This window comes from Xyrauchen texanus, chromosome 11 (genome assembly GCF_025860055.1).
Source record: "Xyrauchen texanus isolate HMW12.3.18 chromosome 11, RBS_HiC_50CHRs, whole genome shotgun sequence".
Classification (NCBI taxonomy): Eukaryota; Metazoa; Chordata; class Actinopteri; order Cypriniformes; family Catostomidae; genus Xyrauchen; species Xyrauchen texanus.
In genome coordinates, this window is record NC_068286.1 from 43,691,414 (window position 1) to 43,713,508 (window position 22,095).

At 38.5% G+C, this 22,095-nt stretch overlaps 1 protein-coding gene across 3 annotated transcripts in view; it reads left to right on the forward strand.

The window, feature by feature from the left end:
- LOC127651517 (amyloid beta precursor protein binding family B member 2-like) overlaps positions 1–22,095 on the forward strand; it is a 66,360-nt gene that overhangs the window by 39,805 nt on the left and 4,460 nt on the right. For 2 of the 3 annotated variants that reach the window (XM_052137390.1, XM_052137389.1), the window contains exons 10-18: positions 556–641; positions 1,117–1,177; positions 4,767–4,913; positions 8,572–8,699; positions 12,670–12,784; positions 14,907–14,994; positions 15,082–15,165; positions 17,984–18,099; positions 18,321–18,500. In XM_052137390.1, the coding sequence (XP_051993350.1) occupies positions 556–641; positions 1,117–1,177; positions 4,767–4,913; positions 8,572–8,699; positions 12,670–12,784; positions 14,907–14,994; positions 15,082–15,165; positions 17,984–18,099; positions 18,321–18,500 (1,005 nt within the window). The remainder of the gene's footprint in view (positions 1–555; positions 642–1,116; positions 1,178–4,766; positions 4,914–8,571; positions 8,700–12,669; positions 12,785–14,906; positions 14,995–15,081; positions 15,166–17,983; positions 18,100–18,320; positions 18,501–22,095) is intronic. The other variant, XM_052137391.1, reaches the window with a different exon arrangement.

Here is a 22,095-nt window from a genome sequence, read left to right on the forward strand (position 1 = left end):
TGTGTGGAACCCTGTACATAACTGTTTAAAATTGTAAATATTACAACATTTAAATTCCTTATTATTGCCCTTGTCAAACATCTCATTATCATATATCTTGTGCCTCTGCACTTATGCAGAATGGGTTCTACCTGTAGACGTTCTACTGATGAAGTTGTGTTCTCTAAAATCTGCCGAGCAGATACCTTTTGCTTTATACCTTCCTCACCTTTTGCCGTTTAATCTCATCTGAGCATGGCTTTCCTCCTATTCACTCCTCCTGAGTCTCGAGTCACTCTTCATTTCTCCGTTTCCTCTTTCCCGTTCCTTTTGTAAATATGCTCATGTACTTTGTCTTCACATCAAGTGTGCCTGAGTCATGTTTAAGACTGGTAAGTAGTTGATTTCATCGCTCATTGCGGGCACTGTCCTTTCCGGTTTTAAAGAGTTTTGCTAAGCATGATCTGCACACAAAGCACACAGATCTCAGCACTGGCTTTAGACTTGGCTGTATGTGAGTTTGCTTTATGTGTGTTTGCTTGTTTTAAGCATCTCTGTAAAATCTCTCCGCCTCAGGATCTACAGGCGGCCACAGTGAACCCTGACCCCAGTCTAAAGGAATTTGAAGGAGCAACCCTCCGCTATGCCTCCCTCAAGCTACGGTGTGTGTGGCTTTATGCAGTCATAGTTTGGGGATGAACTGGTCCACAGAAGTTAGCTAAATATGACAAAACCTCTTTTTGAGATGTTTGGTGATGCTCTAATGTGGAAGTATTGGATGAATGAAAAAAAACTTTTGCATATGCATTTTTTTTCCCTTCATATTAGATAGATTTATATCTTATTTAGGGGTAGGATTAGGGTTTTGGTTATATAGTGTAAGGTGTAGTAACTATAATTAGATTTATATAAAACATGACTATTGTACAGTATGTTCCATTTAGATAGCTAAGTAAGCGTGTGTGTGTGTGTACAGGTTTGTAATATATTACAGTAGGTTTAGGGATAGGGTATAGTAAAAATCATCATCTTTGTATGAACACCATTATGTGTTTATGAGGTCCTCTATGGTTTGTGTGTGTTTATGAGATGTGAGCTGCATATACCTCTTCTCATTTTGTGTATGTGTGCATTTAGAAACCCTGCTCCCGTTGAAGAGGAAGATTCCAGTAGCATTAACAGTGACCCTGAAGCCAAGGTGAGACCACATACTGCAGCTATTCAAAGATAACAGCTCAACAGAGAACTTAATTTAGTCTTGAGGGAAGGATCCAAAATTAACATTCACCAAGTGTCAAATGTGAGTAAAAATGTGCTTTGAATTACTTGGCCTGTATTTAATAATCAAATATGGCTTAATTTAAATGGTAAGAATGATAGTCCGAAGCTCCTGACCCCTTTGAAACCTATCTGTCATAATTTGCACATCTTCTAACAATATTTTCCTCATTGGAAAATCTTAAGTTTTTCAAGTTTATCTAAAAAAAAAAATTTTTTTCCAGAACTGCCATAAATGTGGAATATTCCTTTCATAAAGTCACAATTTTGGCCTGCTTCTGGTTAACCGATGGTTTAAGAAAGAATTTACATTCTCAATCACCATAACATGACCCCGTATTCACCCCTCTTGTGAGCATGTTCTTCTCAATTAAGTATGGCAAATAAATGCCACGTTTGATTCAGATGGCAGCATTGGCACAGCTAATTTGAAAATCAGTGTTTATTACTTGTTGTTCCCTGTTTGTTTATTTGTGGAATTTGGTGTTGTCAGGAGTTTCCAACTTCCAATGTAATCCTAAATATACAGTGCCACAGTGCCATCTACTGACAGAAATTCAGAAGTACCTCACTCTTGGAAACATGTGGAAGGGTTTAATGGACAAACAAATGTGTAAAGTAATTATGTCTTGTGTTTATGTTTAAGTCCTTCATAAAACAATGTGGAACTCGGATGTTAGCTGAAAGCACTAAACAACTCCAATTCTGATAAAAGACTATGCATTAAAAGGATAATCACGTGCATTTGTGCCTTGAATCACAAAATGTGAAACAACACAATTGAAAAAAGCATATTTTCTAAAATTGATTTATAAATGAATCACATCAAGGGCATGAATATGCCATTTTTTTTTCATTTTTTAAATATAATTCTTACTGTTATGTTATTACTGACTAGAGAGTGTTCTGCAGAACACTCAGATTTATGACATATTTTAGTTGATTTTACGTTCAGCGATCAATAACAATGTAGTAAGCTGAATTTAAAGGGATAGTTTGCCAAAAAATGAAAATTCTGCCATCATTCTTACACTCATGTCGTTTAAATGTTGTATGATTTGACTGTGGAAGACTAATGAAGTTAAAGGAAAAGTTCACCCAAAAATGAAAATCCTCTCATTTACTCACCCTCATGCCATCCCAGATGTGTATGACTTTCTTTCTTCAGCAGAACACAAATTAAGATTTTTAGAAGAATATCTCAGCTCTGTAGGTCCATACAATGCAAGTGAATGGTGACCAGGATTCAGAAGCTCCAAAAAGCACATAAAGGTAGCATAAAAGTAATTCATATAAAAGTAATCTATATGGATTACTTTTATGCTACCTTTTATGTGCGTTTTGGAGCTTCTGAATCCTGGTCACCATTCACTTGCATTGTATGGACCTACAGAGTTGTGTTCTGCAGAAGGGAGAAAGTCATACACATCTAGGAGGGCGTTATGTTGAGTAAATGATGAAACAATGTTAATTTTTGGGTGAACTATTCCTTTGCTCTTTTCCTACAAGGAAAGTGAACGGTGACCATGCCTGTCAAGCTATAAACGGACAAACAGTACCATAAAAGTAGTGCAAATTACTTGTGTGCAATATTCCAACTCTATTATTACAAAGCAGTCGTATGGTATAGACTATGTTTATGGTACCCTTGTGGTGCTTATTTTGTCCTGTTTGGAGTTTGATAGCCACTGGTCCTCATCTACTTTTGTTGTATGGCAAAGAGCAGCCTGTACAGTCAGCTAAATATATATTTTAAGAAAATGTGGCAAGGAGGAGGGCGGGGCCACTAATCAGGCTAATCAAGCCGACGAGAGGGATAAAGGCCGCGCCTGAGGCTCTGGTACAGAAAACAAATCATACATGTTTTAAGCAACATGAGGATGCAATTTTTCGTGAGCTTTCCCTTTAACACATTTAGCCACATTTAAATCCATTCTTCAAATTTCCCCCTAATATCAGCGTAGTAATGCTAATAAAGTCTGCAAACTCTGTCTGGACTTGGTTATGATCATGGAATCACACTGATGATTAATGAGAATTAATCTATTACTCATGTTACCATTCAATTTACTGTATACCTCTACCTCCTTCTGTCTCTCCTCCAAGTCATTGTACTTCTCTCTTTAGGGTTCTGCTCTTTCAGCAGCAGTTAAAAACAAACTGAAGGAGGATGACTGCATTCTGTCTATTAATAATCTCTCTCATACATGAACACTCCCATAAGGATGTAGCCTCATCACCAGGCACATGCACACATAAACATCAACGGGGGCTTGAGCACCTGCCCTTTTTCTTCCTCGAGAGAAAGTGCCCCGTTTTTAAAAACAAAATTTATTTTATAATTGAATATTATATATTCTTTTTTGTGCACAGCTTCCCTGTCAAACAAATATATTTATTGAATAAAAAAATCTAAACATCAGGTCAGAAGATGAGACTTTGTAGAGTTATGGCTTGTATGGAGGTAAGTGGTGATGAACAAAAGACTAAGCTACCAGTGCCTTGACTTTACAGCTAATTAGCCAAAAGACAAATATAGTTAACTTGTGTCTTGCTAATGTGCATTACTCATGAGCTACTAGCTAATGTAATAAGTTAGCTAATGTTTAGCTAAGGCAATATATCATGGACATACAGTCTAATGTACTGTACTTAATGGAGACAATACATGTGAAAACAGTAAAATGTATGTCTAATAACATCATCACAATCGCCACATTGATGTGCAAATTAGTCGTTATCTAATTAAAATATGCTAATTTGCTTACATTGAATTGTTATGTATTCCAATTACACCAAAATAATTAAAACGATTTATTGCCTTGTGCAAAATAAACAAATTATTAGTGAAACTATGTCCCTCTCCTTGGTGCAGTCGTAAAAAATGTCTTTTTTAAATAAATTATTATGAGAAAGCCCTTTTTTTTCCACTTGAGCCCCTGCCCCCAAAATGTCTGTGCACGTCCCTGCTCATCACAGAGTTTAATAAAACAGAAGAGAATGAATGATGGAACATTCTAGTCTCAGAGCGCTCAGAGAGACCAGAAAGGAGGAGGGGAAAGAGTGGAACATGAAAGAAAAGATCTTCAAGTTAAAGGGATCTTCCCGTTTGATCTTGGCACCCTGCCATGAAAGTGTGTCTCTGTGTGTGTGTGAATGATGGTGAACTTAAGATTACAGACCCAGGCTCTGTTGCTTAATAACAGAGTGATGGGTGAACTGATGCTGAGTTTTGTAAGAAGAAAAGGACTCTCTCTCTCTCTCTCTCTCTCTCTCTCATCAACTGCATCTATTCTTAGAGGTTGCCATGTGAAAATGTAAAGAGGCGTTTCCTCATTTCAGAGTCTCTCTGTAGAGGAGGAATCTGGATATAATATAATTAAATATTTTATAATATAATCATTTATATAATTTTTTTCAGCATTGTTATATAAATGTTATAATTGTGATGCTGTGTGTTATATGTTACTGGGGTTGGTGTTTGATTGTTGGGTTTGTGTTTATTACAGTGTTTTGCTGTGCGCTCTCTGGGCTGGGTAGAGATGGCTGAAGAGGACTTGGCTCCTGGTAAAAGCAGCGTTGCTGTTAACAACTGTATCCGTCAACTGTCCTACTGCAAGAATGACATCCGAGACACTGTGGGCATCTGGGGAGAGGTGAGAGACACCGTCTCTCTTACACACACACACACACACACACACACACACACACACACACACACACACACACATGTAGTGTTTCCATGTTTTATGGGGACTTTCCATAGACATAATGGTTTTTATACTGTACAAACTTTATATTCTATCCCCTAAACCTAACCCTACCCCTAAACCTAACCCTCACAGAAAACATTCTGCATTTTTACATTTTCAAAAACATAATTTAGTATGATTTATGAGCTGATTTTCTCATGGGGACCGACAAAATGTCCCCACAAGGTCAAAAATTTCAGGTTTTACTATCCTTATGGGGACATTTGTCCCAAAGTGATACACACACACACACACACACACACACACACACACACACACACACATTAGCTGCATCCAAGTATGTATTCTTAGTACATAGTATGCCCAAAAAAACAGTATGCCAATGTAGGGTGTCAGAATCTTCAGTATTTATAAACTAGTGAGAAATATGAGCCATCCCATAAGGCCTTGGGGGCTGAGGAGATGTCACGTTCCAACACTGGATTTGTTTTAAATGTCGGAGAACCCCGAGTCAGCAGCTCATGTCAACTGTAAATGCTATATACTGAATACCAAGAAATATGTTTCTTGTGCTTAAATGGGCCTTGTTTAACAAAATGAAGGTACAGTATTTTCATATATTTGGGTCACTGAACAATGCCCACGTTACCGGATTAAGTATGTCCGGAATGTATTCATACTACTCACTTGCATACCAAAAGAATGTACTTATTTATCTGCTGAGAAATGCGTAATTCTAAGAGTACAGACTCTAACAGTACGCAATTTCGGACACAGGGATTTGTTTTAAAGATACCCACTATAAGTTTCTTAACATTTCCTGTATCAAAGAGCCAAGAAAGAAGAAAGTAATGAAATGAGGGATCGATGAAATGCCATGGAGGAAAAAACGTACAAGTGAATGTAAGAGGGAAAGGATAAATGAGAGTTCAGTGTGTTGTGACAGGACACAGAGGATGAGAGCCTGTGTTCTCCTGCTGCCTTTTATTTTTTGGTCTGATCATTTATTCATTATATAGAAGTACAAGCATCCTAAGACCTCTCAATTGTGATTTGATGTCACTGTTTCAAAACCTAGTGAACAACTCAATAATTCTTTATATTACACTGGCAAATATGGCCAATATGTAAAAATTGTTGCATTAGAAGCCAACCTTGATTCATTTATTGTGCGATTTCCAATATTAAGTAAATATCTTTAGATTTTCAGTATAAAATAATAACTGAGTGCAACTTTAAGGCATCATTAGCACACTCCTGACTTGAAGGCTGTTCCAAAATGTAGACCAGCATAATTATGTTGCCTTCTTAGTAGGGCTGTGACGGTATAACTATTTCAAACGCCTGAGGCATTTATCACGGTATACAGTATTATCACGGTATTGTATTGAATGTTGAAAGATGTATCAACTTTATTGTTGTTCTTAATTACAAGATTTAGTTACTTGTTGTATACTTTTTAAATGAATACATAACAAAGAAAGTAACTTTGCAAAGATCAAACCATATTGGATTCAGAGAGACTTGGTGGCTTTCAAAGGTCTGAGTCCAATGCTTCAATTTTGCATTGATCTAATTTATTCTGGCTTAATTTCATTGCAAATGAACAAGTAACAACAATGGAAGCATTTTGAGGGAAAAGTTTCATTGAAAAATAAACATTAATTTTTTAGTTTTCTAGTAATTTGGTATGTCTTCCTATCTCTACTGTCTACTGTAAGTTTTAGAGTGTTGGGGATGTTGATTGATTGATCATTGCTTTGCATGATGAGCGCTTTTTGTATGACATACAGAGTTCTATCACTTAAAGGAGTCATGACATGCCTTTTTTATTATTTGAATATGTTCCTTGAGGTTCTCTTATAATACTACTAAATATCATAAATCATATATTTGTAAATCATGATCATTTTCCACCCTAATTTTGACCCTCTGTCTGAAACGCTCTGTTTTGGTGCTGCTTCTCCTTTAAGACTTGACCGTTGACGCCCACTGTTCGGATTGGCTCTATGCTCTTATTTGACCTGCTCTCTTATTGCCATCTCTCTGCTCACCGCTTCTGGGTGAGCTATGGAGGTGATTAAAGGCTTTGAAGTTTTGTTGTGGAGGCAGTCATATGCAAATGTATACCACAGTGTGACATCACAATGTGGAGGAAGCAGAGAAAAAGTGTTTTTTGCAGCGTGGTTTCAACAAATGCTCTTTTTACTGTAAGGAGAAAGTTTTGAGTTCTGGAACTTACGTTTTTATTGTTACACACTGATCATCCACAGCATTTAAACCACTGACAGGTGAAGTGAATAACGTTGATTATCTCATTACAATGGCACCTGTCAAGGGGTAGGATGTATATAATATTACACAGCAAGTGAACAATCAATTCTTGAATGTGTTGGAAGCAGGAAAAATGGGCAAGCTTAAGGATCTGAGCGACTTTGACAAGGGCCAAATTGTGATGGTTAGACGACTGGTTCAGAGCAGTGGAGTGTCCCCAGTATGCAGTGGTTAGTACCTACCAAATGTGGTCTAAGGAAGGACAACCGGTGAACCGGCGACAGGGTCATGAGTGCCCAAGGCTCATTGATGCACGTGGGAAGCGAAGGCTAGCCCATCTGGTCCGATCCCACTGAAGAGCTACTGCAGCACAAGTTGCTGAAAAACTTAATGCTGGCCATGATAGAAAGGTGGCAGAACACGCATTGCATTACAGCTTGCGTATGGGGCTGCGTAGCCGCAGACCAGTCAGCGTACCCATGCTGACCCCTGTCCACCGCCGAAAGCGCATACAATGGGCACGTGAGTGTCAGATCTGGACCTTGGAGCAATGGAAGAAGGTGGCCTGGCCTGATGGATCACGTTTTCTTTTAGATCATGTGGACGGCCGGGTGCATGTGCGTAGGGTGCACCATGGAAAGAAGTGTGATGCTCTTGGCAATGTTCTTCTGGGAAACCTTGAGTCCTGGCATTCTTGTGGATGTTACTTTGACACGAACCACCAACTTAAGATTGTTGCAGACCAAGTATACCCCTTCATTGCAACGGTATTCCCTGATGGCAGGGGCCTCTTTCAGCAGGATATGCACCCTGCCACACTGCAAAAATTGTTCAGGAATGGTTTGAGGAACATGACAAAGAGCTCAAGGTCTGCAAATTCCCCAGATCTCAATCCGATGGAGCATCTATGGATGTGCTGTATAAATAAGTCAGATCCATGGATACCCCACCTCACAACTTACAGGACTTAAAGGATATGCTGCAAATATCTTGGTGCCAGATACCACAGGATACCTTCAGAGGTCTTGTGGAATCCATGCCTCAAGAGCTTGGGTCAAAGCTGTTTTGGCGGCATGAGGGGGGCCTACACAACATTAGGCTGGTGGTTGTAATGTTGTGGCTGATCAGTGTATGTCAAAAGATAAAGGAAAATATTATTTCTGATGTCATGACCCCTTTATCAAATTTTACTTTGGATAATGCATTGAAAAGCGAATGCCCTACATAGACAGCAAGTCAGCTCGGAAGGTTTTGAAAAAGAGCCTTATTTTTTCCTGGCTTGTGTGTGTGTGTGTGTGTGTGTGTGTGTGTGTGTGTGTCCATCCAGGGGAAGGATATGTACCTCGTTTTAGAGAATAACATGCTGAATCTGGTCGACCCAATGGATCGCAGCATTCTGCACACACAGCCAATCGCAAGCATCCGTGTGTGGGGCGTCGGCCGTGATAATGGAAGGTAAGCACAAGTCGCCATGGCAATGATTGGTATGGGCTAGTTGAGGATAACATGTTTCATGATAAAAGAGTTTATGAAATGTTTAATAAATTAAATAAACAAATATGATATCAAAATGGTATTAGAACTTTGTGAATGTGTTATGTACCTTTGCTTCTGTGATGTTCTAGCACTGCAACTTAGACAAGCTGACAGTGTCATAATGAGGGTGCCGTTATTTCATTAACATCACGTTTTTCAGTTAATTTGTGAATAATATGGTTATAACAGTTAATAAATATAGTTGTCACTACCTACATTTCTGCCCCATTATAAATTTTTCATCAGATATATTATGAATATACATTCATAATATTCTGTTTTAAGCCTATTTATAGGCTTAATTGTGTCATTTAATATGATTTTATGTTAATTAGATTTTATTGGTTGGAGGTAATATATTCTCAATATAATTATTCAGATTGAAATATGTAAATTAATTATATATTAATTAAATAAATTATAGTTGTCAAATAAAAGAATGACAGTATGTTTTTCATATGTCAAGGAAGAAAATGCTCTCATAAATGTAAAAAATAAAAAATGCCCCTGCCCACAGATCCAGGGGGTAGTTGTTGCCCCATTATGGAAAAGTACATGTTTTTGACACTGTCCCAAACCCATATGACATTCTTTCTTCCGTGGAACACTAAAGGAGATTTTTAAGCAGGATGTTATACTCAGTCCCTATTCACTAACATTGTATTGAACAAAGAGCAGAGTCAGCCTTTTTCCAAAATGTTTCATTTTGTGTTCCATGGAAAAAAGAAAGGTACATGGTTTTGAAATGACTACAAAATTGTAAACGTTGGGTGAACTATTCCTTTAACCATAATCACAATGGTGTGTACACTCAACAAATGGCATGAACATGCAAAAACAATCTTTTTTATTATATTCACTCCTTGTTTCTCTTTTTCATCTTAATTTGTATCATGCCCAGAAACCTACTCCCAGAAGTCATCACATTTAATTTCAATTAGCAATTTCAGATCAGCAAACCTCAGCATCTTTGCACCTGTGATTTTCTTCATGTCTTTTCAGGCTAAAACGGTTCGCGAGAGATTCACTTTCAGTCTTGCACTCCTCCCCCTCCTTCACACTAAAGGTCACAATAATGATTTTAGACTGAAGAAGTCACCCTAGTGAAAGGAGGACAGAAATAAAAGATTGATGATCGAGAGACGAGTGCTAATGAAAGTTTAATCCAGTGATATGGGGCTGTCCGTGTGTGTGTGTTTATGTGGTCGTGCAGAATGTTGCATATGAATTGCTCACACACTCCTCTTACTAAAGAGCTGTATTTTTCCTGCTTTAGTCCCAGAAGGTGTGTGTGTGTGTGTGTGTGTGTGTGTGTGTGTGTGTGTGTGTGTGTGTGTGTGTGTGTGTGAGAGAGAGAGAGAGAGAGAGAGAGAGAGAGAGTGTGTTTGTGTGTGTGTGAGAGAGAGAGAGAGAGAGAGAGAGAGAGAGAGTGATGCAGGGGGGGGGGAATGCAGCATACTTTATCAGGGCTGCTGAATCACAGTTTTGCCTCTTTGAGTCTAAGCGGTACTACTTCATGACCAGTAGACGGCAGACTTCATATGCGCAGTCCACATGAATCATGCTTCTATCTGGGCTTTGTCAGATTTATGGTGTTGCCTGCATGTAGAAGTATTTGTTTGCGTGTGCTCACCATGTTCACTATGCTAATTCACCACTAAGCCCATCAGTAGCATTTTCCTCCCAAGACCCTGCAGGAGGTTACCGTAGCGACAAGCAGAATGGGAGGGGGTGGGTAGAGGAAATGCTGGTATTGGTTGAAAAGAGAGAGAGTGAAAAAAGGGGATAAAAAAAAGAGAGAGGATGAGTGTAGAGAGGTAAGCTGCATGTTTTTAACAGTGCAGAAGATGCGATGAGGAGGTGTAAATCTGTAGAAGAGGGGAGCAGCATAATGCTACAGCAGGAAAAACATGTTACTTAACTAGATGTGAGTATTCTTTCTCTGTTTCTCCATTTCTTTTCATTCTTTGCTCTGTAGGCCACTTCATTTAAGACATTACTCTAATAAGTGAATGAGCATTTTCTACAGCATGACATTTTTGGTCAGTAGTTCTCAATTGAAATATGTACTGGAATGTGAGAGGTAGAAAAATAAATTGAAAGAGTGGGTTGATTTGCTCTAGATAGTGTGGATTAGGAGGTTGAAAGGTTTTCAGTGGAGAAGTATGGACGTATACTGTGCATTGTTGTTGTTTTCTGTGGTGAGAATCGTATTGTGGAGTATTGTGTGTGCACTTATTAAAGTAGGTCACGGGATGTTCACGTCATCTTTAAATGGGTTACATTTAAGACTGCAACTTTGTAGCATCTTCACTCAGATCAGGACTTCCCTCGGATATCATCGCACACATGTGCACAGACTAGCACAGATGCCATTTGACAAACTCCTCAGGGGAACCACAAGGTTCTGTCCTTGGTCCATTTGCATTGTTGCTTATTACTTCTTGTAGATTGTCCTTGACCCTCCAGCACATTTGCCTGCTGTCAGATCCCGCAAAGGTGCTGTTAAACAGCCCATTCTAAACAGTTGTTCCACCCTGGGGAGACTGTATAAGGAGGAGAAGGAGCTCTAATAGAAAAATGAAAAGGAGAAACTTTAAGAAACGATGTTTGTCCTTTCAGTTAAAAGAGCATTTTTAATAGTTTGTTTACTGCAGAACGTGCATGCACATTGAAGGGATATTTCACCCCAAAATTCTGTTAATATTTACTCACCCTCATATCTTTCCTAACCCATATGGCTTTAATTTGAATGTGGAGCTCACAATATAATAATGTTTTAGAGTGACCAACAGAACTGCATAAGGGTGTGCAAATGAAGATTTTTTTTTGTAAACTTACCCTTAACTGGACCAGTCTGATTTTGTGTGTGTGCGTCATTTGAGCTAAATAAGCTAATTTTTATTTTATTTCTTTGCTGTCAGTTTTAATTGCTGATTGAAATGTAATATTGACAAACTGTCTGCAAGTAGATAGTTACTGTACTTGTATGCCTACTACCTCTAAATACCACAGTGTTACAGTTACATATTCATGCCTTTTACCACCTTTGCAGCATTGCCACCCTCATGTTTTGAGCTGTCACATACATCATGATATATCACTGAATTGTCTCATCACACCTTATTTTCTCTCTCACACACTCATATTTACATGGATGCTAGTCCTAATTTTGGAGGTTACGAAAATGTTAATCTGTTGCAAAACTGATCTTTTTGTGAACTAACAATGTCCTTCGCACAGCAAGCTCCAGCAATTATTGTTATTTGCCCTATGTGTGTGTGTTAGTGGTACCCCACAGCAAGATGGAAATCCTGTCAGAGCCATTTTTATGCTCTGTCTAATGCACATGTTCTTTGATATCTGCACGCATACACGCACACACTCTATTGCCTCATCATATTTTCCCTTTTTTCCTTGACTGCTTACCTGGATTTAGAGAGAGGTAAATGGATTTCACATTTTCATCTCTATTGTCCGCATTGGGATGAAGTCCAATGCTAGTTTTATTTTTGTTCATAATAGTTTATTTTTAGCGGAAATGTTAAAGAATGTGTATGATACAGGTGGAGGTGTATATTTACAGACACTTTTTCATTTAAGACAGCAGTGTGCACCTGCATTTACTAGTAGAGGTGTATTTATCATATCCACAGTTGGATTTTACATAATTTTTTGTTTGCTTAAAATGAGTGTGTGTTTCCTAGATTGATTGTGTCTGTTAAATCTAAAGGGCATTTCATCCATCAGGGGTCATTGAGGGCTGTTTTTAGCATATACATGTATGCGCACATGCACACATATCCACACAGACTATACAAATGTGTTTATTTTCTGAAAGCAATTAAAAGATTTGTTTAAACTTCTGTCTACATTTGTGTTCAAACAGGGATTTCGCATATGTAGCGCGAGATAAGGATACTCGGATATTAAAATGTCATGTGTTCCGCTGTGACACCCCTGCCAAAGCCATCGCTACCAGTCTGCACGAAATCTGCTCCAGGGTAAGAAACTACACGCTGAACAAACAAGATCTTACACTTTTCTGCAATTCTGCTTCGAAATATCTTGTTTCAGGCCTGCTTGAAGTAATATCCTCAATGGTCCATTCAAATAAGGTACAAAAAATTATATTAAACAGCAGAGAAACGACAGAGATAGACAGTCTCAAGTTTGTGCAAAATGACAAGACACCGCACAAAAAGAAGAAACAAGGTTCACGTTTAATTTATATTGCTGATTTAGAGGAATAGTTCACCCTCATCTTCTGCAGAACACAAATGAAGGTTTTTAGAAGAATATTTCAGCTCTGTAGGTCCATACAATGCAAGTGAATGGTGCCAACATTTTGACACTCCAAAAAGCAAATAAAGGCAGCATAAAAGTAATCCATACAACTCCAGTGTTTTAATCCATATTTTCATGAGCGACATGATAGGTGTGGGTGAGAAGCTGATCAATATTTAAGTACTTTTTTGCTTGAAATTCTTCTCCCTGTCCAGTAGGGGGGATATGCATAAAGAATGTGAATTACCAAAAACACAAGAAGAAGAATATGAAAGTGATCTGTTTCTCACCCACATCTATCATATCGCTTCTGAAGACATAGATTTAACTGCTGGAGTCGTATGGATTTTTTTAATGCTGATTTATGTGACTTTTGGAGCTTCCAATTTTTGGCACCCATTCACTTGCATTGTGTGGACCAAAAGAGCTGAGGAATTCTTCTAAAAATCTTCATATGAGTTCAGCAGATGAAAGAAAGTCATGCATATCTGGGATGGTATGAGTATTAATAAATGATGAGAGAATTTTCATTTTTGGGTGAACTATTCCTTTAAAGGGGTCATATAATGCCATTTTTGTACAAGTTAATATGAATCTTTAGGGTCTAAATGAAAACTTTGTAATATACTTTTATTAAAAATTCTCATTAGTAGTTTAAGAAAACACTAATTTTACCTGCTCAAAAACAGCTCTGTTTTCAGCACGCCGTTTCAGTGCATATGACTTTAAATGATAATGAGCTTTGGTCACCCCGCCCCTCCGTTATGGAAAACATGCCGTAATGTACCCTGAGTGTAAACATTAGCCACATTCATTGTGAAGCGTGCAAGTGATTTGCAAAGATTAATATAAAGGTTAATAAAACGTTACACTTACTTCTTCTGGAGGTGCAGAGGGAATATAAATAGTTGGTACCGAATCTTTTTTCAGCAGCAGCAGATTCTTAGCAAAACCAGCTTTATACTGACCCTCGTTTATAAAGCAGTCTGGTAAAAAATGATTCGCGCAAACATGAGCGCATTGATGTTGCTCGTGGGGAATATTCCCATCGTAAACAAAACTCAGCCACTGCGTCTTCAGCGGTTCAGATTTAGGAACATCAAAATGACTGCTGTGTTCGTTATTACACCGAAGAACAAACACCACAATCACTTAGGTGCCATTCTGCTCCAGTGTATCAACAATGATGACGGACTATGATTGACAGCTCGCTCACGAGCGAGGGAGGGTCTGTGTTGAAACACTGCTGTCAATCAACAATCCTGGGAGGGGCGTCCGACCGTGTGACGTCACACGGTCGAACGGCTCGATTTGAGGCAGGGGAAAATATATAAGGAGATTAAAACAAAAACACTGGATGGATTTTTATCATAATAAGATGGTTGTGTACAGGCACAGCCAACACACATTTCAGTACAATCAACTTGAAAAAATGCATGTACCATTATATGACCCCTTTAAGGCCCTGTTTAGATACTAAGATCTGACTTCTGTGGAGTACTTGTATGAAGTGGACTTGCTTCGCATATACTGTGTCACTGCATGTTGATATCAGACCTACTGCAAGAGTGCATGTATGTGTATACACTTTTAAATCTGACTAAAGCAAGAAAGAGAAAGACAATTTAGAAAAGTATTATTGGTATTGGTGTTATGACATAAAGGTGGAGGCGGAGGGATGCCGGAAGAAGGAAGGTGTGAGGGAAGCAGCCGCTTGTACACAGATATTTGGGATATGATTAGCAGACCTAGATGAACAAGGTCCTCCCTAATTTATGTTTGAAACCTAAATGAGTTCAATCTCTGCTGTAAGGATGTGTTGTTTGTACTGTGTAACAGATCATGGCAGAGCGTAAAATTGCCAAATCTATGGCTGGAGGATTCCTACAGGACAGGACACACACTGGGCTTGATGTCCCTCTACAAGGTAACACAACATGCTAATATGTGTGTTTTTCTCTGTAAGAGTGCATAATGTTTGTGTGTTAATGTAATTGATGTGTGTTACCCTTAGCAGAGTTCCCCACACCAAAGACTGAACTTGTGCAGAAATTCCAGGTGTTCTATCTTGGCATGTTGCCAGTTGCTAGACCTTTAGGTGAGAAATCACACACCTAAACCCCTTATCCTACCACTGGTTTGGACACGCTTGACTGAATTTATGTTTGTAGTGATCTTTAAAACCTTTTGATTTAAAGGCTTATGCTGAAATACTTGAAATCAGTTCATATTAATTGCTTACAGGTGAAACTCGAAAAATTAGAATATCGTGCAAAAGTTCATTAATTTCAGTAATTCAACTTAAAAGGTGAAACTAATATATTATATAGACTCATTAAAAGCAAAGTAAGATATTTCAAGCCTTTATTTGATATAATTTTGATGATTATGGCTTACAGCTTATGAAAACCCCAAATTCAGAATCTCAGAAAATTAGAATATTACATGAAATCAATAAAAAAAAGGATTTTAAATACGGAAATGTCGGCCCTTTGAAAAGTATAATCATGCATATGTACTCAGTACTTGGTTTGGGCCCCTTTTGCATTAATTAATGCCTCAATGCGGCGTGGCATGGATGCTATCAGCCTGTGGCACTGCTGAGGTGTTATGGAAGACCAAGATGCTTCAATAGCGGCCTTCAGCTCTTCTGGATTGTTTGGTCTCATGTCTCTCATCTTTCTCTTGGCAATGCCCCATAGATTCTCTATGGGGTTTAGGTCAGGTGAGTTTGCTGGCCAATCAAGCACAGTAATACCATGGTCATTGAACCAGGTTTTGGTACTTTTGGCAGTGTGGGCAGGTGCCAAGTCCTGCTGGAAAATGAAGTCAGCATCTCCATAAAGCTTGTCTGCTGAAGGAAGCATGAAGTGCTCTAAAATGTCCCGGTAGACGGCTGCGTTGACTCTGGACTTAATAAAGCACAGTGGACCAACACCAGCCGATGACATGGCTCCCCAAACCAACACAGACTGTGGAAACTTCACACTGGACTTCAAGCATCTTGGATTGTGTGCCTCTCCATTGTTCCTCCAGACTCTGGGACCTTGGTTTCCAAATGAGATGCAAAATTTGCTCTCATCAGAAAAGAGGACTTTGGACCACTGAGCAACAGACCAGTTCTTTTTTTCTTTAGCCCAGGTAAGACGTTTGACATTTGAAGCCCATGTCCAGGACCCGTCTGTGTGTGGTGGCTCTTGATGCAGTAACTCCAGCATCAGTCCACACCTTGTGAAGCTCCCCACACATTTGAATGGCCTTTTCCTGACAATCCTCTCCAGGCTACGGTCATCCCTGCTGCTTGTGCACCTTTTTCTTCCACACTTTTCCCTTCCACTTAACTTTCTATTAATGTGCTTTGATACAGCACTTTGAGAACATCCAACTTCTTTTGCAATTACCTTTTGAGGCTTTCCCTCCTTGTGGAGGGTGTCAATGATGGTTTTCTGCACAACTGTCAGGTCAGCAGTCTTCCCCATGATTGTGAATTCAACTGAACCAGACTGAGAGACCATTTAAAGGCTCAGGAACCCTTTGCAGGTGTTTAGCTGATTAGAGTGTGACACTTTGAGCCTAAAATACTGAACCTTTTCACAATATTCTAATTTTCTGAGATTCTGAATTTGGGGTTTTCATAAGCTGTAAGCCATAATCATCAAAATTATATCAAATAAAGGCTTGAAGTATCTTACTTTGCTTGTAATGAGTCTATATAATATATTAGTTTCACCTTTTAAGTTGAATTACTGAAATTAATGAACTTTTGCACGATATTCTAATTTTTCGAGTTTCACCTGTATATGAACTACTTTACAATGCACAATTTTTAATGTAGTAAAGTTTTTTTTTAATGGATGAATTGGAGTAGCTAGTGAAGAAAAATCATCAGAGGATCCAACCCTTATGAAAGGGATAGTTCACCCAAAAATGAAAATTCTCTCATAATTTACTCACCTTCTTTATATCTCATGTGTGTAATACTTTCTTTCTTCACAAGAACACATTTCAAGATAAACAGAAAAACATCTTTGCTCAGTAGGTCCTTAAAATGCAAGTGAATGGAGATTTCTTTTTTGAAGCTCTAAAAATCATGGACAGTCTGCATAAACGTCATCGATACGACTCCAGCTGTTAATTAATGTCTTCTAAAGCAATACAATCACTTTTGGTGCAAAAAAGATAAATATAATTTTTTTTTTACTCTAAATCATGCTTCTGGCCTTGAGTGTGACATAATCGCATTGGCACTTGAAACACGCGAGAACTGACACACGTGCGACACGCTGTTTACAAGTGAGAAGGAGGAACACTGTACAGTATCTTGGTTAGTTTTGTCTTCTATCTGTTTATTTTCTCACAATGGTGTGTTTGTGTGCTTATCCTGGATGTCTCAACCAAGTGGAGAACGTGAGATTACGTCTGTGTCCGTGGCAACACGAATACATCACACGAGAGACCGCTTGGACTCCACCCTCTCGTGAAGCGTTGGATTATAGATAAAAAGCACTAAAATATTTATCTTTTTCACATCAAAAATTATCGTAGACATATATTGTGACAAAACTGTTGTTGTATCAATGACATTTATGCAGACTGCCTGAGATTTTTTGAGCTTCAAAAGAGAAATCTTCATTCACTTCATTCACATTTTAAGAACCTACTAAGCATTTTGGGTGAACTATCCCTTGAAGTTGAGAATGAAAATGGATAGCTACGTTTACAAAGCTATTAAATACAAGATAGTTTTGATATGTTTACCTATTTGGTCACTGCATAATTCCCGTAAATCCAGTTGTGTTATTTCATAGTTTTGATAATTTTACAATTACTCTAAAATGTGGAAAATAAAGAATGAGTTGGTGTGTCCAAACACATACATGCAGTTACACAGAATGTCAAATGTCCCTTTTCTCTAGGCATGGACATTCTCAACGATGCAATAGACAGTTTAATGTCCTCATCATCCCGAGATGACTGGATGCCCGTGATTCTGAATGTAGCTGATGCAACAGTCACTGTCATCAAAGAGAAGGCATTTACAAAACTTTTACCTGTTAAAATTCTGAAGGATCTTTGCAAAAATAGCTGTGTACTATACTAAAGCACTGTAGTATTGGAATACTAAAGTATATTGACAGATATCTTGGCCGTTCACATAGTTAGAGTCTTACGCAGATGAAAATTCCCTTTGTCAATTAGACGTAGATGAAAATTGAATGTCACTCATACTCAAGGTGTCATAATCTATTTTAGGAGGACGAGGAGGTGCTAGTGGAGTGTCGCGTGCGTTTCCTGTCATTCATGGGAGTAGGAAAAGATGTGCATTCATTTGCATTTATCATGGATTCTGGGAACCAGCACTTTGAGTGTCATGCGTTTTGGTGTGATCCCACTGCTGGCGGTGTGTCAGAGGCTGTTCAGGCAGCATGCATGGTGAGTTGCAACACCAGAATAACAGCATATCCAGACCATGTCAGATGAGGTAGAAAGTCTGCAAAAGGGCAGACTGTAGCAGGGCTTGACAATTCATCTAGGCATCTCAACATTTTTCATCTCATATTTACTCAACCTCATGCCATCCCAGATGTGTATGACTTTCTATTGCAGAACACATATTATGATTTTTAAAAGAATATTTCAGCTCTGTTGGTCCATACAATGCAAGTGATTAATGGGTACCAAAATGTTGATGCTCTAAAAAGCACACAAAGACAACATAAATGTAATCCATACGACTCCAGTGGTTAAATGTCTTCAGTAGTGATATGATAGTTGTGGGTGAGAAACAGATCAATATTTAAGTCCTTCTTTTGCTAGAAATTCTTCTTCCTGCCCAGTAGGGTATATAGAAGTATTTTTTATTTTGGATTGAATTTTTTGTGACTTAAGAAAACAATGCCAGTTTATGGGAAAATCTTTCATTCTTAAGCACATTTTGCATGTAAGTGACTACTTCAGCAAGCTGATATTTATTATGCATTTTTCCCCCAACAAAACAGTTGTTGTGATACAGTACGGAGTTGCAGATACTGTAATAAATAGTTTATATATATATATGCACTGCCTGGCCAAAAGAAAGTCACACACTCTAATATTTAGCTTTAGCTTTGATTACGGCACACATTTATCGTGGCATTGTTTTGACAACCTTATGCAGCGTCACAGTATTTATTTCCATCCAGAGCTGGATTCATTTGGCCGAGATCTTGTATTGACGATGGGAGGGTCGGACCACTCCATAAAGTCTTCTCCAGCACACCCCAAAGACTTTCAATGGGGTTAAGGTCAGGACTCTGTGGTAGCCAGTTCATGTTGAATTGAACCACTCTTTCACAATTTGAGCCCATTGAATCTAGCCATTGTCATCCTGGAATATGCCCATGCCATCAGGGAAGAAAAAAATCAATTGATGGAATAACCTGGTCATTCAGTACATATCAGCTGACTTCATTTTATTGCTGCATAACATTGCTGAGCCTAGACCTGACCAACTGAAGCAACCCCAGATCATAACACTGACTTAAATCCAAATGGCGACTTTTTTTTGGGCCTGGCATTGTATATGTAGGTATTGTTTGATTGCTGTAAACAAACCTTTCAATTCTGCTGTGCTGGGTTTCTGATTGTTTTGTAGGACAATTAATGGTCAAATATAAAGCACATTAGAATGATTTATGATGAGCAATATTCACAATTGCTTAATTCAATAAGCAATATTTCATATAAATAGTCTATATATTTCCCAACCAGAGTCAAGACCACATACAGTTTAAGTCAGAAGTTTACATACACCTCAGCCAAATACATTTAAACTATATCTGAAAAATACATTTACACGTCTTAAGTCAATTTGGATCACTACTATATTATAAGAATGTGAAATGTCAGAATAATAGTAGAGAGAATGATTTATTTCAGCTTTTATTTCTTTCATCACATTCCCAGTGTGTCAGAAGTTTACATACACTTAGTATTTGGTAGCATTGTGTGACAGGGCGGAGGGTAGGGCCACTCCGCCATGCCACACATTGCCTTTAAATTGTTTAACTTGGTTTAAATGTTCCACAAGCTTCTTACAATAAGTTGCTGGAATTTTGGCCCATTCCTCCAGACAGAACTTTAGAAACTGACTCAGGTTTAGAGGCTTCCTTGCTTTCACATGCTTTTTCAGTTCTGCCCACAAATGTTCTATTGGACTGAGGTCAGGGCATTGTGATGACCACTCCAATACCTTGACTTTGTTGTTCTTAAGCCATTTTGCCACAACTTTTGAAGTATGCTTTGGGTCATTGTCTATTTGAAAGACCCATCTGTGACAGAGTTTTAACTTCCTGGCTGATATCTTGTGATGTTGCCACATAATTTTCCTTCCTCATGAGGCCATCTATTTTGTGAAGTGCACTAGTCCCTCCTGCAGCAAAGCACCCCCATTACATAATGCTGCCACCCCCATGCTTCACTGTTGGAATGGTGTTATTCGGTTTGCAGTGCTCACCCTTTTTCCTCCAAGCATAATGATGGTCATTATGGCCAAACAGTTAAATTTATTTTCATTGGACCAGAGGACATTTCTCCAAAAAAGAAAGATCATTGTTCCCTTGTGCACTTGCAAACTGTAGTCTGACTTTTTTATGGCGGTTTTGGAGCAGTGGCTTCTTTCTTGCTGAGCAGCCTTTCAGGTCATGTCGATATAGGACTCGTTTTACTGTGGATATAGATACTTGTCTACCTGTTTCCTCCAGCATCTTCACAAGGTTCTTTGCTGTTGTTCTGGGATTGATTTGCACTTTTCTCACCAAACTATGTTTATATCTAGGAGAGAGAATGCATCTCCTTCCTAAGTGGTATGATGGCTGAGTGGCCCCAAGGTGTTTATACTTGCATACAATTTTTTGTACAGATGGTACCTTCAGGTGTTTGGAAATTGCTCCCAAGGAAACATTGCTCCGCAGTGTTTTTCTGAGATCTTGGCTGATTTCTTTTGATTTTCCCATGATGTCAAGCAAAAAGGCACTGAGTTTAATGTTAGGTCTTAAAATACATCCACAGGTACACCTCCAATTGATTCCAATTAGGCAAGGCAGGCAAGGCAAGGCAAGGCAAGGCAAGGCAAGTTTATTTATATAGCACATTTCATACACAATGGTAATTCAAAGTGCTTTACATAGAAGAGATTAAAATAAGAATAAAAAAATAAGAATAATTGAAACAGTTTAGAATAAAATAAAATAAAATACAGTGCAAACAGTCGGACACACAGTGGCACAGTGCTCATTCAGTAAATGCACAGCTAAACAGATGTGTTTTGAGTCTGGATTTGAATGTGACTACTGTAGGAGCACATCTGATCTCTTCTGGAAGCTGGTTCCAGCTGCGGCTGGCATAATAGCTAAAAGCAGACTCTCCTTGCTTAGAGTGAACCCTTGGTATTTCTAGCTGATGTGATCCTAATGATCTGAGTGATCTGTTGGGTTTATATTCAGTGAGCATATCTGCAATATATTGAGGTCCTAGCCCATTGAGTGATTTATATACCAGTAATAATACTTTAAAATCAATCCTAAATGTAACTGGGAGCCAGTGTAAAGACCTGAGGACTGGTGTGATATGTTCATATTTTCTGGTTCTGCTCAGAATCCTGGCAGCAGCGTTCTGTATGAGCTGCAACTGTCTTATGGTCTTTTTGGGAAGGCCAGTGAGGAGTCCATTACAATAATCCACCCTGCTGGTGATGAAAGCATGCACAAGTTTCTCTAGGTCTTGACTGGAAACAAAGCATCTAATTCTTGCAATATTTTTCAGATGATAGTATGCTGATTTAGTTATTGCTTTGACATGACTACTGAAACTAAGGTCTGACTGTAGAGACACACCAAGATTCCTGACTTGATTTTTAGTTGTTTGACCCCTAGTCAATTAGCCAATTAGCTTATCAGAAGCTAATTTTTTGGATTTTTCCAAGTTGCTTAAAGGCAAAGTTAACTTAGTGTATGTAAACATCTGATCCACTGTAATTGTGATATAGTCA